Source organism: Neodiprion virginianus, chromosome 4, assembly GCF_021901495.1.
Source record: "Neodiprion virginianus isolate iyNeoVirg1 chromosome 4, iyNeoVirg1.1, whole genome shotgun sequence".
NCBI lineage: Eukaryota > Metazoa > Arthropoda > Insecta > Hymenoptera > Diprionidae > Neodiprion > Neodiprion virginianus.
Genome location: NC_060880.1, coordinates 38,195,597 through 38,212,070, shown reverse-complemented (window position 1 = coordinate 38,212,070; position 16,474 = coordinate 38,195,597). Strand labels below are relative to the sequence as shown.

General features: G+C 37.7%; 1 protein-coding gene across 4 annotated transcripts in view; it reads left to right on the top strand.

Annotated features, from left to right (window-relative positions):
* Positions 1-16,474, top strand: part of LOC124303681 (mucin-5AC) — a 51,469-nt gene that overhangs the window by 21,474 nt on the left and 13,521 nt on the right. For all 4 annotated transcript variants that reach the window (XR_006907960.1, XM_046761191.1, XM_046761190.1 and 1 more), the window contains exon 2: positions 15,197-15,467. Coding sequence is in view for 3 of the 4 variants with exons in the window: in XM_046761191.1 (XP_046617147.1) it covers positions 15,220-15,467 (248 nt within the window). In the remaining variant the exon portion in view is untranslated. The remainder of the gene's footprint in view (positions 1-15,196; positions 15,468-16,474) is intronic.

Sequence of the window (16,474 nt, the reverse complement as noted above, 5' to 3'; positions counted from 1 at the left end):
CAAGCCGGAAATACAAAGAACTGAAAATCTTCGATCATTCAGAATTTGGATGTTTCAGATTTTCAAATTTTCTCATTTTCGTCCTTTCGGTACTTTGAACCTCAAGTTTGGGACAATTTGAAACTTTGAAGTTTCGACAAAGTTTGGTATCTTTACTTCAATAAGTTTCTTCGCGTAAAAATTCGGAACTTTTCAATTTTGAAATTTCAACCCCGCCGTGTCCAATTAACGCTTATACATACCAAGATTAATCGTTTTACCAATTGATAGAATAATGGATTAACCGCCTAATTGATTAATAATCGATTAAAATGATAATGAATCGATAAAAAAAATTTACAAAAATTTCTTTAAACAGATCAGTTGCGTAAACCCTGTAAAAAAAATGTATAATATACTTAAGAATATTTGTAAATTGCCGGACATCGCGCGGCGGTAAAATAGAAAACTGCAACTGCAATTGGAGCATTCCAATTGACGGCGGAAGTTGAATTTTCTTTTAACGCACAAAGCGAAGGAAAAATATAAAATACATACAGCGTCGTGCTAGATTACAGCTGAGGTTTGGTGCAATTATACAAATCGTTGCTGCGGCGGTCGGATTGACGTGCGGCATATATCGCAGTTCGAGAGAAGAAGGGGAAAAGTAGCAGGTTTCAAGATCGTTTATCACATGCGACAAATAATTATACGCTTATACCGATTCAACTTATCTGCACGTTTTTTTTTTTTTTTTTTTTTTTTTTCCCCACCTAAAATACAAGATTTCATTTCGTCTTTTGTCTGCAATGATAAGAATTATACACCTAGTAAAAATTTCATTTGTTACAGTAACTAGAAAAGTTGAGTAAACCGGGTATCGTTAAAAAAACTGTTTGAATATCGTTGGAATTACGAAAAACGAGGTACGCGTAAACATTTTGCGATATCGTCGATCCTTTTTTGGTTATTGCAACGCGAAATCAGTTTGTGAGGTTTACTATACTTTTTTAGTTAAACTAAGTTAACGTTAAAGTTTTTTTAGTAACGGATACCAGACTTTCCGGTAACAGCTGGAAAATTAATTTTCATTTTCTACCTACAACTATATTTTTCGTTTGTGGTAAAAAAAATGAATATAGTCAAGGACTGAACGGTAACCGAAACTAAAAAATTCTCTCAGTGTACGAAATTTTATCTTACCAAATAATTAAATGGCATGCATTATATAATTTGTCTCGCTATATTTTATTTATTTATTTTTTTTTTTTTTTTTGTTACGGCAAATTCTAATCGTGTCTTATGGATTTGGTACGATTAAATGATTGAACAATTTTTTTTACTCATTACTAGTTAATTAGTGAGACTGAATTTCGATACTTCTTTTTTATTTTTTACCAAATGTCAAATGCATAAATTAGTTTGACAAGGATTCGGAATCGAACGAAACGAGGAAGAAATATTTCTTTTAAAGATTTCGGATAGATTATTTTTAACTCGGAAGGAGCTGGTTTATTTACATATCATCATTACGAATATTTCTCTCTCTCGTTATCTATTTCTGTCTATAGACACTGGTAAAATTTGTCAAGTATACGCATTATATATACATTACATATATATGTAATAAATATCTTCGGGCAAGGTTGTCGCAACAAGGTTGAACATCATTAAAGGTAAGGGCGTGACTTTACAAGTTCTTCGAAAATTCCTCTCCTGGGTTTCACTCTCATCCTACAATTTGTCCGATTCCGGTATCAACAGTTGGCGATAAAATGAAATCGGGGTAAAATGGAAACAAGTCGACCTCCAAATCTTGTTTAAATTCCTTACTACTTTCGATGATAATGACAATAAGAATAAGAATAAGAATTCCATTGATCATCGTCACGACATACTTTACACAACGATTAATTAATTATTATCGATTTGAATGCCGGATCGAAACTGCACGCGCAGCTTATCAAGTATACTCAAATTAATAATAAGACTAATTGCGAGTGTTATTTTATTTATTTATTTATTTTTTTTTTTTTGTAACCATTCGTGACGCGTAATGCACAGAAACGATGTCTCGTAATTTCAGGTGGTGCGAATCATAAAAAATACACAGTACCAGTTGTTTCAGGTGTATTTAAAATATTTAATATGGTGCAGGCTGATCGCTATGTGTGTGTGTGTTTCTCCGCATATACTTTCTATGTATTGTACACACGCACACACACACACGGGCACGTACGTTTTAAACACAGACAAACCTCATATCGCAGCCCCTGAATAAGTGAAGAAGGTACGAGTATATAGATTTAACCGCATTCCAGAGCGATCATCGTTCCATCTTTTCATCCTTGAACCCCGCATGCTGTTGCCGTTCATGCATGCAGCTGCAGAGTTTTTTCCTTCGTGGTTTTATTTTTTGTTTTTTTTATCGAAACACTCGTTTGAGAAAAATTTATCAATTATTTCAGTAAATTCACCCATTCTTTCTATATTTTTTTTTTTTTTTTTTTATTTTCTTCTTCTTCAACGCATTTTACAAAGCGACGCACGGCGAATCGTACTTGAGTAACATCCGAAAATCATTGCACGTACTTGGCTGTGTATGAAATCGATGCCCAAAGAGAACTGCGGACGCGGTTGTTTCCACTCCAGGGTGAAAGTGAGAACGATCGGATACTTGCCGCAGCAGCCTTAATTGTCGTTTACGAAAAGAATATTGCAAAAACGTCGATGCGACGTCGATTATATGTTTAAACTGGTTGACTTGCGGAGGTCTCCGATAATTTTCGCATCGTTCACCGGGAGAGCGGCGCATCATGGTAATGAATAATTATTACGGTGCGTGTAACAGTGGCGAGGAATGTAAAAAAAAAAAAAAAAAAAAAAAAAAAAAAAAAAAAAAAAAAAAAAAAAAAAAAAAAAAAAAAAACGAAATACAGAGTCGGAAATTGCGTATAAAACAAATGTGTAAACAAACGTTGAATTATAAATAAGTTGATACGATATAACGAAACAATAAAATGCTTGTATGTATATTATTCAATCAGGAAATATCCTTTTCATTTGCAAATACTCGATCAAATTCAAATGTTACAAAAATTTTAATATTTAAAAAAAAAAAAAAAAAAAAAAACAAAGATTATATTTTCGAGTAGTGCTTTTTGTTCTTTCTTCTCTCTCTCTCTCTCTCTCTCTCTCTCTCTCTCTCTCTTTCTCTACATACATATATACGTATATTTCTCCCCCTTTTCTTTTTCAATTCCGGTTCACAATTTTGTGAAAGTTGTAAGACTGGCTGCTGCTGTTGCACGTCAGTCTCACGATATATGCTCGGTGTATGTATGTAATTGGGAAATTCTTGAGAAACACTAAGGAAATACATTACACATTACGTATATATGCATACATGTGTTATGGGTATAAATGTAGTCCGTATAACTCTGGTAATTATTGCAGAAGATCGTATATATTTTAACGATGGAATCTGATATATGATGCGCTAATCAGAGATAGGAAACAAAAACAAAAAAATAAAAATAAAAATAAAAATAAACAAAAATAAAGGAAGCGTAATTAATCATACGCACTTAATTTTATTTACATACTTTCATTGAAATTTGAGACATCGGATTTACGACTATTCGATTAAATAACTAACAGATACCTGATTTTTTTTTTTTCATTCATGCGTTTACATATATGAGTGATATACATATGTGTGTATATATATATATATATATATAGAAGAGACGTTCAAGTTGCAGTTCAACGAGCTCATATTGGTAAAGCCGTCGCGCAATGCATGTCCAAAAATGGTTAGATGTATTATACACGTAATCTTCCGGAGTAAATCACTTTGACATTTTTCAAGGCTCGAGTCACCTGCTGATATATACATACATGTACAATATTACGACACGCGTTACGAATAAACTGACCAAAACTAATCGCTGCGGAAATTTGCCGACAATTTATTTGGAGAATGTTATACATACTGCAGCGTGAGAAAATTTAATTATTTGGCAATTTAATATCGATATGTATTCGTATATATGTATATATATATAAAGATTTTTTGAACGTTGGTATAAACAGTTTGAAATTTAATCGTTGCTTTCATAAAATACGCCCCAGGCTGCTTCGATGTTACGAGAAAACATGTCAGCCGACGAATGTTAATTATTAAACCTATATATGTATATATTATTGGCTAATTTATAGTCTAATGAAATTTTACCGATATGTTTATTATATGCGTATGAACTTGGTCCGGATAGAAATCTTGCCAAGGTTGGATTTATAACAACGTTAAAGCTGTAACGAATATTAATGTTTTGTAAAATTTGGTGTTATTTATTTTGCAATCTTAGAATAAAACTTTTGACAAATTCGAGTTTTCAAAATCGCAATCGATGCAAAGTTACGACCATTTTCTAAAGATTCATCAATGTCGCAAACTTCGACCTAATAAATATTGAAATTTGATAAAAATTAAGAAAGAAAAAAAAAAAAAAAAAACTGAACAACAATCTTTGTTATTAGTGGTCGGTGAAAAACGAACACTCTTCGATGCCGGAAACCCTTGGGTGTGATCAGAAATGTGCGCCTCCGCAATTTAATGTCGAAGATGATTACATTATTCTCGTCGCGTATGAGATAGGCGCGAAGCGAATGTCCATTGCTTGGTTGGTCTAACAATAAGGAGAAATAGGCTCTCTGCGCTCACTCGGAGTCATGCAGGACTTTGAATTTACACGCAGCACGTAACGTCAGCTGCGGCTACGGCAGTTCTCACGTCGGACAAATGAATTATCCTTCTCGCTGCCTCTTCTTAGTCTTTTTCTTCTTTTTCATTATAAATTCTTTTTCCTCGTTGTACCGTCTCTCTCTCTCGAGTAAGCTTGTCCAACATTGTCATGGATAAAATAAAATCTATCCATCTGTCTATCTATCTATCCATCTGTCTATCTATCCGTCTGTCTGTCTATCTATCTGTCTATCTATCCATCTATCTGTCTATCTATTTATCTGTCCATTTATCTATGTGTCTACCTACCTATCTGTCTATCTATCCATCCATCTGTCTATCTATTTATCTGTCTATCTATCCATCTATCTATCTTTCTATCTATCCATCCATCTTTCTATCTATTTATCTGTCTATCTATCTATCCGTCTGTCTATCTATCTATCTTTCTATCTATCTATCCATCTGTCTATCTATTTATCTGTTTATCTACCTATCTGTCTATCCATCATCTGTCTATCTATCTATCCATCTGTCTATCTATCTATCTTTTTATCTATCCATCCATCTTTCTATCTATTTATCTGTCTATCTATCTATCCGTCTGTCTATCTATCTTTCTATCTATCTATCCATCTGTCTATCTATTTATCTGTTTATCTACCTATCTGTCTATCCATCCGTCTACCTATTTATCTGTCTATCTATCTATGTGTCTATCTATCTATCTATCTATTTACCTATCTATCTATCTATGTATCCATTCATCTATCTATCTATCTCTGTAATAAAACGCAAGGGGATTTTATTCTCTTCATACCTAGCATCGCATCGTTGCGGCTTTGTTATATTATTGTACCTAGAGGTTGTTTTTATCGACTGGAGATCGTTTGTAAATGTTAGAGCAAAAAATTGTATCTATCCGTACAATCTGTGGTAACGGTTTCAAATACGTGAGTAGATTCTGGCAAATTCGCATCGTAAGTCTTTGATCTCTTGATTTTCTTGGTTCAATGAAAAGAGATGGGAATTGATGGTGGAAAGATAGTAATGTAAAATTTACAAACAACGCGGTGATCTATGTGATAAGTCGAGGAATAGAAAAGTCAATATATAAATAATCAAAACACGAAACTTGTACGAATCAATGTGGAATTGTCGAAAAATGCAGAAACAGAAGGGTCACAATGTATAAAATTTTCAAATATTGAAAAATCCAACTCGTCGAATTTTAGGATGTGGAAATTTGAGGGATTGATAGGAAAAAAGCGAAGTACAAAAAGTTAAAAATACAGAAATCCGAAAGATTATAAAATCGGAAGAATCAACGGATCTGACGATTCTATAGACGTAATATTTTAGCCTTCTGCATTTCGACTTTTGTATATAATATATTTCTGGACTTTCTACATAATAAAATTCTGCTCGGATTGCGGGTATACGTAGATTTCGAAAAAAAATTCAACATCGTGACATTTTCCCGCGTCTTTTGACCAATCTTATCTCTATAAGATACAATATGTTGTAAATTCATCAAAGACGATGATCGCAGATAATATTATCTAGCTTACGCCGACACTGCGAATTTAAACTACACTTCTCCGATGGGTTTCCTATCATCGTCATGTCGTTATCTCTATAAGATGAAAGATGACGGAATTTCATTTAAAATGATCATCTTCAGATAATACTATCTATGCAATAAGGCGCACACTGCGCACTTACACGTTCACTCGTTTGGTGGACGTTCATGTACCGTATACGTAACCACGTATCGTTTCGTTATCTCTACAGGATAAAAGATGATTTAAATTGATCAAAGGTGTTCATCTCAGATAATATTATCTGCGAAATAAAGTGAATACTACGCATTTATACGGTCATAATTCACTATTTCGATGGACATGCATGTACATACCTACCGTATACAAAATCACCTGACATGTCGTTATATCTAAAAGATAAAAGATGATTTACATTTATGAAAGATGATAATCTCAGATAATATTATCCATGCAATTAGGTACATTTTAAAGCGCGCACCGGGTATTTATACGTTCATACCTGAATCCTTCCGTGGGCATGTATACTGTACATAATGCATACGTATCACGTCGCCGTTGGCCCGTGGCGAAGCGTGACGGTCGGTCCGTCATCGCGTGCCTTCGAACCGATCTTTAAAACTACACGGTCGCGATTATTATTGAAGTCTGCCCAGAGTCATGCTTGGTACTTGCGTTTCTTTTAATGCACGCACCGCGCGTAGCTCTCTGTGTGTGTATAATCGACGGTTTGAAACCCACCTCTCTCTTTCTTTCTCACTTCATTCGATATATCCAACGAGTCTTAACTGGAGCAAGGCGAACGCCGATCGCGGGACGGGAAAGAACGGAAGAAAAAGGCAGAGCCGTGGTCTCATTGTCGGAGAGTTGAGCATTGCGTCCGCTTCGTTGTCGTCGTCGTCGTCGTCGTCGTTGTTGTTGTTGTTGTTGTTGTTGTTGTTCAAAAGATCCGGAAACCCGCATCGGAAACCGCAAGTCCGCCGAGTTACCTGGCCTACCGCAATCCTGCCAGTAAGAACCTGCGGATATATCTCTTTCACGGAGGATCTCTCGATTATGCTTTCCATTTCTTCCCTCGATTCACTTTTTCCTTTTCTTTCTTTCTTTTTTTTTTTTTTTTTTTTATTTTATTTACGACGAACTTTATCACCGATTGGGAAATTATTTTTTAATCACGTCACGTCATTTGTTTTCAACGTTTAAATATTTACGAATTCTTCCTGTTATACGACATAAGAAGTTTAAACTTATTATACCGAAAGATATCCTGAAACGGGGTACGTATACAAGTTAAAAATAAAATATTACATATTCTTTATTGTATTATATACTTCTGGTTTTTACAGTGTATAATATAACTTTTAATCATTACCTACGGACCGTGCTTTCTTTAAAATAACAAGTGTACGTATATATATATATATATATATATATATATATATATATATATATATAGATATATATGCAGTATCTGATCCACCACTATTATTAATACACATTGTACACTTGTCTCTTTTTACATTACATGTATATGTATATACGATTGTTTTTCGTCGAGGTAGGTATGGGTAATGTGCGAATTGTCTGAAATGATGCAGGTTTAATTTCTTACACGTTATACATGTACGTTTTTAAAATTGCGTGTGTGCAGTTTTGCAATGCGAACTAGGCTGGGAAAATAAGCAACGGAATAGAAACCTGCTTTTTATATCTTCCTCTTTCTTTCCGCAACGCATTTTATTCCGCTCCGCGATCGCAGGTAGATTTTGATGAAAAAAAAAAAACAAATTAGACCAGTTTTTCATATTCGACGACTTCCTCTCGATGATATTTTTCAATGAATCATAGATCCATTCGGTATTATGATACATATATGCCGCAGGACAACTGTAAACGAAATTGTAAAAAAAATTTCTTTGAAAGTTGTTAAAGAAAAAAAAAAAAAAAAAAAGCAAAACAAGAATACGCAATTTGTTCTTTTGTTTTATAACAGACAGACAATATAACTCGTAACGCGTATAAATTGACAAAAAGTATAATATAATAATGTATAATTAACCACTGCAACACTCGATTAATCTCACTCATCTTTGCGCAATACTTGTTTATTACATCGCATCGTTTAAATTACCAACGTTGCACTATCGATGACTGCTAAGTTAAAAATAATCGATGCGTCGATTAATCGAGTCCAAAAACATAATATCGAACACAATTCGATTAAATCGATAAATTATTTCGTATTTTATTGAAACGGGGCATTTGAAATCAAAATTCCGTACATTTCATTACGCAGTCATGACAGCGGAAATTTTTTTTGACAATTCATAGTTTCATTCGAAAATATCTTTGCAACTAAGACAATGACAATAACTGACACTTTGATCGCACAAATTATTGATATTGTATTGCTTCGTTAATTCGATAAAAAAAAACCAAAAACTAAACGTTCGAAAAAATAATCGATTATTTTTGTACATTATTACCGGTAGTTACGCTGTAATATTCAAAAAAGGTCAAATTATAAGTAACTCAACTTTTGACAGGCTTTAACTTTGACACAGTTAGTTTTACGAAATTTTGACGAAAGAGCTTTTTTTTGCAAAGCATTCAATTTCCTACAAAACTATGTCCTTGGGTTTTTTTTTACGACGTGTCCTTAGCTAGTTATAAAAACTAGAAGAAGCAAACAACGTTTTCCCTATCCAATTCTTATGGAAAATCGAACAGTGCGATGAGCCACCCCTTAATATTAATATCAAAATCTTAAATTTTAACCGGTGTCATTGAAACTTTTGAACCTGTTTGGAAAAAAAAATTTTTTTCCGAATCACCCTGATATATATACAATATATATATATATATATATATATATATATATATATATATATATATATATATATATATATATATATATATGTATATGTATACCCGCACACCTACCACCACTTCTTATTATTACGTACGTAGACACGCCGGTATAAGGTACCGTTTTGCTCCGGGACCGTGGAAGACTCACACACTCGTCGTCGCGTCGCGTCGTTGACGGAACGAATCCGCAGGCTTGAAGAGGCTTGCAATACCTCTTACCTGTAACTTACATCTCTATGTTGGCGCAAATAGTAGGCAGGGTATACAAACCGCGTCGAGGAGGATAAGGTGAGTAGCCTGGTACACCCGAGGCAATGACCTTGCCCGCTCTCTAAGTCAGCATCGTGTACTTGCGTTATCTCCGTACCACGATCGATCGGTTAAACCTTGCCAACTGCACGCGATTACACGCCGGATTCTACATTTCTTTACATTCATCTGGATTCGCCAACTTTTACATATATTAGGTTACTGCGGGAACGGCGATCGTTACGTTTCTGATTCTACGCGCAGTCTTTCGGACGAGACTTTCGTTAGAGGTTTGACGCTGATCGATTAATCGGTAGCTTCGATTAATCGATAAATCGACGAATTAGATTCACATGACGATCGATCGGCGGAATTAGTATCGGGGAACTTCGATTAATCGAAACCGTTGATTAATCGATTAATCGTTTCTCCGATTAGTCGATAAATCGAAACGGTTTCGATTCACATGACGATTGATCGGCAGAATTAGTGTCAGGCAATTTCGATTAATCGAAACCGTCGATTAGTCGATTAATCGGAAAAAACGATTAATTTTTATACCTGGGATGTATCATGATGATCGAATTTATCTCAAGTTGCCGTATATTTATATAAAACCACCTGAAATTACACTGATACGGTTTAAAAGTTACTGATAAAATGTTAATCGTCGAGTACAGTCTTGTGTTACAAACTGCGCGAAGCCGTAAAGATTGAAAAACAAAACCAAAAAGTTTTTTAAATCCGTAAGCAAGATTCGCGGTTTTTTTTTCAAATTTTATTTCACGTCTCGACGGTATTATAACGTACAACGTAAACACCCTAACTGCTGTAAGAAAAAAGCATTCGACCGCTTGTTTTCTTCTCTCCTCGTTCTCGAAGTAACAGGTTGAGAAAAGAAAGTGTCTTCAACGTGCATTCGTTTGCATCAGAAACAGTGGAATTAAATTTCACATAACTTTAGCAATTATCGTTTTTTAACGGAGATGGGGGGGATAGGACCTCATTATTTTGAAACACTTTACGTATATTACGTATGCGCAATAATGTAGAGAGGAAGAAGAACGTTCCTTTCCCATGGAACTTTTCCGTTCTACGTTTGGAACAAAAAAAAAAAAACATTGTCGATATCATTCAATTTACGGGAATAATTTGGTTTCAATTATGGTATATTTAATCGCATGTCTGACAGTGTTTAAGCGACGTTGATAATTCTTTCTAAATCATCCAAAATCACGAGTTTAGCGAAATTGAATAATAAAAAACCCATCGTTAGAAGATTGAAGAAAAAAAAAAAAAAAATGTGTCGACAACGATGATAAACATAGAACGTAAATTTATGAAGATTGACGAGACGAACAGAAATTTTATCGATGAAATCTGTCGATTTCGCATCCGTCAAACGAGACATGCGTTTAGATATACGTAAATCCGATTTAACATACGTACATACGTACATTCATGAATTATATATATGTATGTATATATGTATGTATTTGCACACGCGTGCCGCGGCGTGAATACTTATGAGGAATCATACGGTACGTATCGCGGGTTATATAAAATTCGTGCGAACGACTAGCCGCGGGGTGTGGATAGCAAAATCATACGTATATGTATATTGTATACAGGTATTATAAATATATTTAAATATCTAATTGCACGTAGGAGCGAATCGCGTGCGTGTTTACTCCTGTCAATGCTGACATTTTGATACGAAATTCGGGGCGCGAGTTGTTGCGTCGTGTTATTTCGTTGTTCGTTAGTTCGTTCCTTCTTTCGTTCGTTTCTTCAGCTTTCTATACCGCCTAAAAGGACCATACGAAACCATCTATGTTCTCGCATACATTCCAAACACAAATACGCATGCTTGTATATTATATGTATATATATATATATATGTTCGCCTCGAGCGACAAGACCGATAAAGCGTCCAACGATGAGACGCACTTACAGACCATGTTGGTTCCTTCCAACTTCCAAGCTCCAACTTCCAACGTGTAGTATACGGTAGGTACCACGGTTGGCTTCTATACGAGGGATCGATTTATCTCAACCATATATGCGCAGGTACAAATACGTGCTCACAGAGTGATCGAGGATGCTTGATCGTTAATCAATCACGTAACAATTAGACACTGTCGTAAAATGGCATGTATAGTATGAACAATATACATTTGCTCACAGTATTTTCACCGTTTGCGAAAAGTTGAAAGATGATTAACTGATCTCGTCCGGTAGGGTAGATGTACTCTACGGTTTTTTGATCACCTTAGCACCGCTTATGCAATGGATGTATTCGTTACCTGTAATCTGAGTCTGCGGCCAGTAATTTTACAGATTTGCTTTGGTCTGGTTGTTGAGGGAAATTGATAGTGTTGAAACCGCTGGATCGTACCTATCCAAGTATTAAAAAACTTACTCAAAGTTGGGTTAATAAATAGGGATTTTCTTAAAGGTGACTCTTTGGCGCAAATCATGGTGAAGTGAATCTTGTACCCTGACTCTGGATACGAATGGACTCTTCATTGTAGGTTCGACGTCTTTGCGCAAAGACGTTTCAAAGACACTTTTAAGAAATTATGTGAAATATCAAGACGCGTAACGTGTACGCAGATTCTGATCATGATCGTGTAACAGCAATTCACCCGGGACGTAATCGCACGTAATGTGGGTATATATGTAGACGTGTTACTACACAGTGATATGCAACATCTGTATGTCTCCGGGTTCTGGAAACGCTCTCTACTCGCCCACGCACCAACTCGAGAGTTTGATCCCTGATCAACGTGTGTTCGTGTTTTGTGTGTCTTGACGATCCCGCGGCTATCCGATCGAGGGCCTTCCGCAATGAAAGCCGGCCTGACCAACTCGCCGCATGTAAAGAGGTACACGTGTGTGCGCGCATGGAGCACCTAAGCGATACGTAATCGCATGTTACGTCGATGGTACGGAGTAAGAGGCGAGACCAGGTCGTTCCTCTTCGCCCTCTTCCTCCTCTTTCTCCATCGAATTTCATCCCGTGAGTTCCGCCAACGATGCCATCGCGATAGCCGTTAATGGCTCGTGTCGAACAGGTGTGCACGAGAGATCTGAAATGCGGGAACTACGGTTGAGTATCATAATGTAACATGATCGGGAGACGAACGTAGCCGGGAAAAAGTGCGAAGTGCATCGGGGATCCGCAAGGTCGAACAGACTGCCTTGAGCGATGCGTCGTATCGACTTCCGGGTCTCGAGTCGTCATCTCGGTGATCCGTTACCTTGTACTTTGGTATCAATCAGCGAATGGTCAGTGATCGACATGCCGACATCGGTCAAATATCAACACCTTCGATCAACGAGATGGACATACTGATTGTGTAAAAGCACTGTCACTGGCTGTTGTTCGGACGGTTGAATGATATGCGTTTTCGTAGGATGGTTATCGTACGGTAAGAATCGACAATTTTATCAGTACGACGTGTGTACTATCTGGTGAAACATTCACTGAATCAGATTTAAACGGTATAGGGAATTTTAAGGCATTGGACTGACGATTGAAGGAAACTCGTCGGGGAGAGAGGAAAAGCAATTCTATGATCAATTTAGGACCCTGTTCTTCGTGTGCCGAGCAGCCTCGGGGCTCGTAATACTGTACAAGTCTGACATCATCATCGGATACATTCACCGCTTGATGGATGATGTATCTTGCCTTACTTTAACCAACACTGGATCTTTCCAAGAGGGTTTAATTAAACAGACGCGTACCACGATGACACGGTGCAGTCGGTTTAATCGTTGGTCGATCCTTCCATCAACGAAAATCGTCAAGAGTTTCATAATCGTTTTATCCGTTCATGGATTTCAATACATTGACAACTGGTCGATGATCAATGGCCGAGGTGACCCAAGACAAGGATTCGTTCTTCCAAGGTGTCGTTGATCGACGCACGGACAAGTTCACGGAGTTTCGAATAGTTTTTAATAACTTCACGGTATGTCCTCAGACGTCCTTGAACGTCCTTGCCGCGCAACTTCTGTTGAGAAAGGAGGGACGCGTGGGAGAGGATAGCAGCTTCTACATTGAACGTATGGTTCGTACACACGTACGTTTAATGTTGTCTATGCACACACGGTACGTAGGCGCTCGAACACGACGGCACCTGTCATCGCACTCCAGAGTTTGCTTGTCATCGCGCACCTACGTAACGCAGTTTCACTATTCCAAACGTCCCTTCTCGTTGGTTCATAACAACTCCAATTTCATCGCGTATTTCACTCCTCCACGTGTCCCAGTTTTATCTCCATTGTGTTTCACGTGATTGACGGAGGTAGTTTGGGCTGAATATGTTACACGTTTAATTGATCCATGCTTATTGATTACATTCGGGTATTATCGACGAATGGTTTAAATTTACATGAGTTTTCACTACTTGTGATGATTGACGGTTTTGACGTCTTTTGATTCGATGCTGATATGCGAAACTGATGACCAAGTGACACCCAACATCCTCTTGGGTGCTTTTTATCGAGATCTTGTTCCGAAGCTTGATCAAGTTGACATAGAGAATAAAGGAGTAATTGTAGTAGACCAATCTGGTGCACCTGAAAGCGGAAAGTTGATCGATTCGATTGAAACATTGCGCCAATCATCGCGTGGTTCTGGGTCACGCTGACCGCACCGTAACCGTGAATGAATCGCTGAATTCTTCATTTCGTATGTTTTACGTTTGTTTAATTCGCGTGGCATGGCGCACACGACCAGGTCGCTTATAAAACTCCTGACTAATTAAATTAATGTTGTCTTTTCGAAGAAAGTATTAACGGTTACTCATGTGCGATATGCGAAGCAAATCGATTGAAACGCATCGCGCGTACCTACGACGGACATTCCAAGAACGATGATGCAGGCTCAACTTTTGTGTCCGAACACGTAACGAGTTGTCTGAAATTTGTTTCAAGTCCAGGAGACAATTTTTAAGTCACCCGGATAGTTGTTTCTTTCTTCTTTTTTTTTTAATCTTCTTTCTCTTTATTTCGCTCGATGATGAGCCATCGACACAGCGGAATCGGAGAAGCGGTTTTTGCTAACAACCCCGGTAAAACTGCATCAGTTGAAATCGACTCGATGCCTATGCGGTGAAAATGTGCCGGACGGCTGGATACGCTTTCGTGACTGGTGCCAATTATGACCGAAGAAATCCTTCTAGTTGACTAGACATGGATGAGAAATCGGTTCCCCTGACTCCGCTGTTCCTTACGACCACCGTACTCTTCGTTCCTCTCTTTCCCACCTCGTTTTACCTCGCCAATTGCCTTGCCTTGCCTTGCTTCGCCTTGGCTCGCCTCGTCTCGAGCTCGCGGTAACGACGCAATCATCTTCGACTACGCGGCCCCGAGGTTTCTTCCAAGGGTGCAGAGTGTAGAACCAGAACTGTTTCGCCTCCATGAAAAACCGTAGTATAACCGCAACAGCCTAGCCCGCAAGGTTGTTACGCGGATTTCTAATTCGTCGAAACCAGACCCCGAATTAACGATCCCAAGCGTTTTATTATAATGCGTTGAGATATAATTAATGACGCCATTCTCGATTTACGAGGAATTCTAACGACTTATTGAAATCTTCATGGAAGTCATTCGTTTGAGGCAATTTTATAGATCAGGGTAAAACCCAGGAAATATTCTTCTTCATTTTCTTCTTCTTCTTCTTCTTCTTCTTTGAGAGAGATATTTTTCTCGGTATAATGCGTCTCACATAAACATCCTTGCTATTTTATTTCATACTGCTATGTATGCTTCTTTTCAGGCTAGTCACAATCCTCAACCAAAATGGGATTGACCGTCACTGAGGACACGCCGGCGGACATGTTGGCTGGGAATATGGAACTCCTGGTTCAGCTACCGCCCCGAAACGACGACGACTATGAGAACGACGAGACGTACGAGAGGGATGAGGACGAGCACCGTCATCAGCACGGTCGGAATCATCACCGTTACCACAATCATCACATCACAAATGGTCATCATCCCCGTCGCACTGGAAACGGAAATGCGCGAAGAGTAACCGTTGCTAGAAGGTATTCATGCGTAATGCGTACAACCACCTATAAAGTCTGCATTGGGATTCAACCGGAAAGAGAAACCAAAAAAAATCTTATTTGCAGATGTTATTCCCATCTTTTTTTCTATTTGGAAGATGAATTGCTCCTCGAGTTTTTTTTTAGTTTTTTTTTTTTTATCACGAAGTGTTCATGTACTATGTATGCGTGCCCCGCGGACCTTGACGATGAGGCGGTAATCTTCTCGTCAGATGTACGGTGTTTTAGTTGAGGAGGTAACTGCGAAACTGTGAAACCCCAGCTAGCTTGGAACCGATTGCTCGTTTCCATTAGTCCAGGCATCCTTGGTACTATTATACATAGTTAATATAAAGGATATTTCGTTCGTTGGGTGAAGTAATTATTAGGGGAACAACGATTTGCTCACCGCTGCAGGAGGATATTGCAGTACGAAAGTGTTAGAGTGGAAACGGCAAGTTTTGCAATTTGACAAACTATCGAGGATAATAAAAAAAAAAAAACCTCGCGTCGTCAATCGTACGACGATTTATGCGCAAACTTGACCTTGTCAAGCCTCCGGTGCTACTTTTAGACTATCTTTACTCGTTCAACTGCACAATTACACTTTATTGCTTATAAGACCGACATGAGAGTCGTTTATAAGTATGTACCTACTTACCGGTACCAAGTCCGCGTAAGTTCACAGCCATGAGAATGTGTATACGGTGAAACGGAGAAAATTTTCTGCGGCTGCCACAGCGTGTTACTTGACTCTTTAGAAAGTAGATAAACATTGTACCTTATACCTGCAGTCTTCGACTCTGCGTGACAGTGGTACTAACAATCGGTCGGAGACCCCGAAGTCGAATCTCTCCGTGCATACTCCGACTTATCATCGATCCCCGCTTTATTTGGGTTATTCGAAACCGGAAGTCCTTATGGTAATCCATTCGGTACATGCAGGACGATCGTAACTCGTCCTCCTCCTCGTCCTTGTGTGCGTGAAGCATCGTCCGGGTTATCTG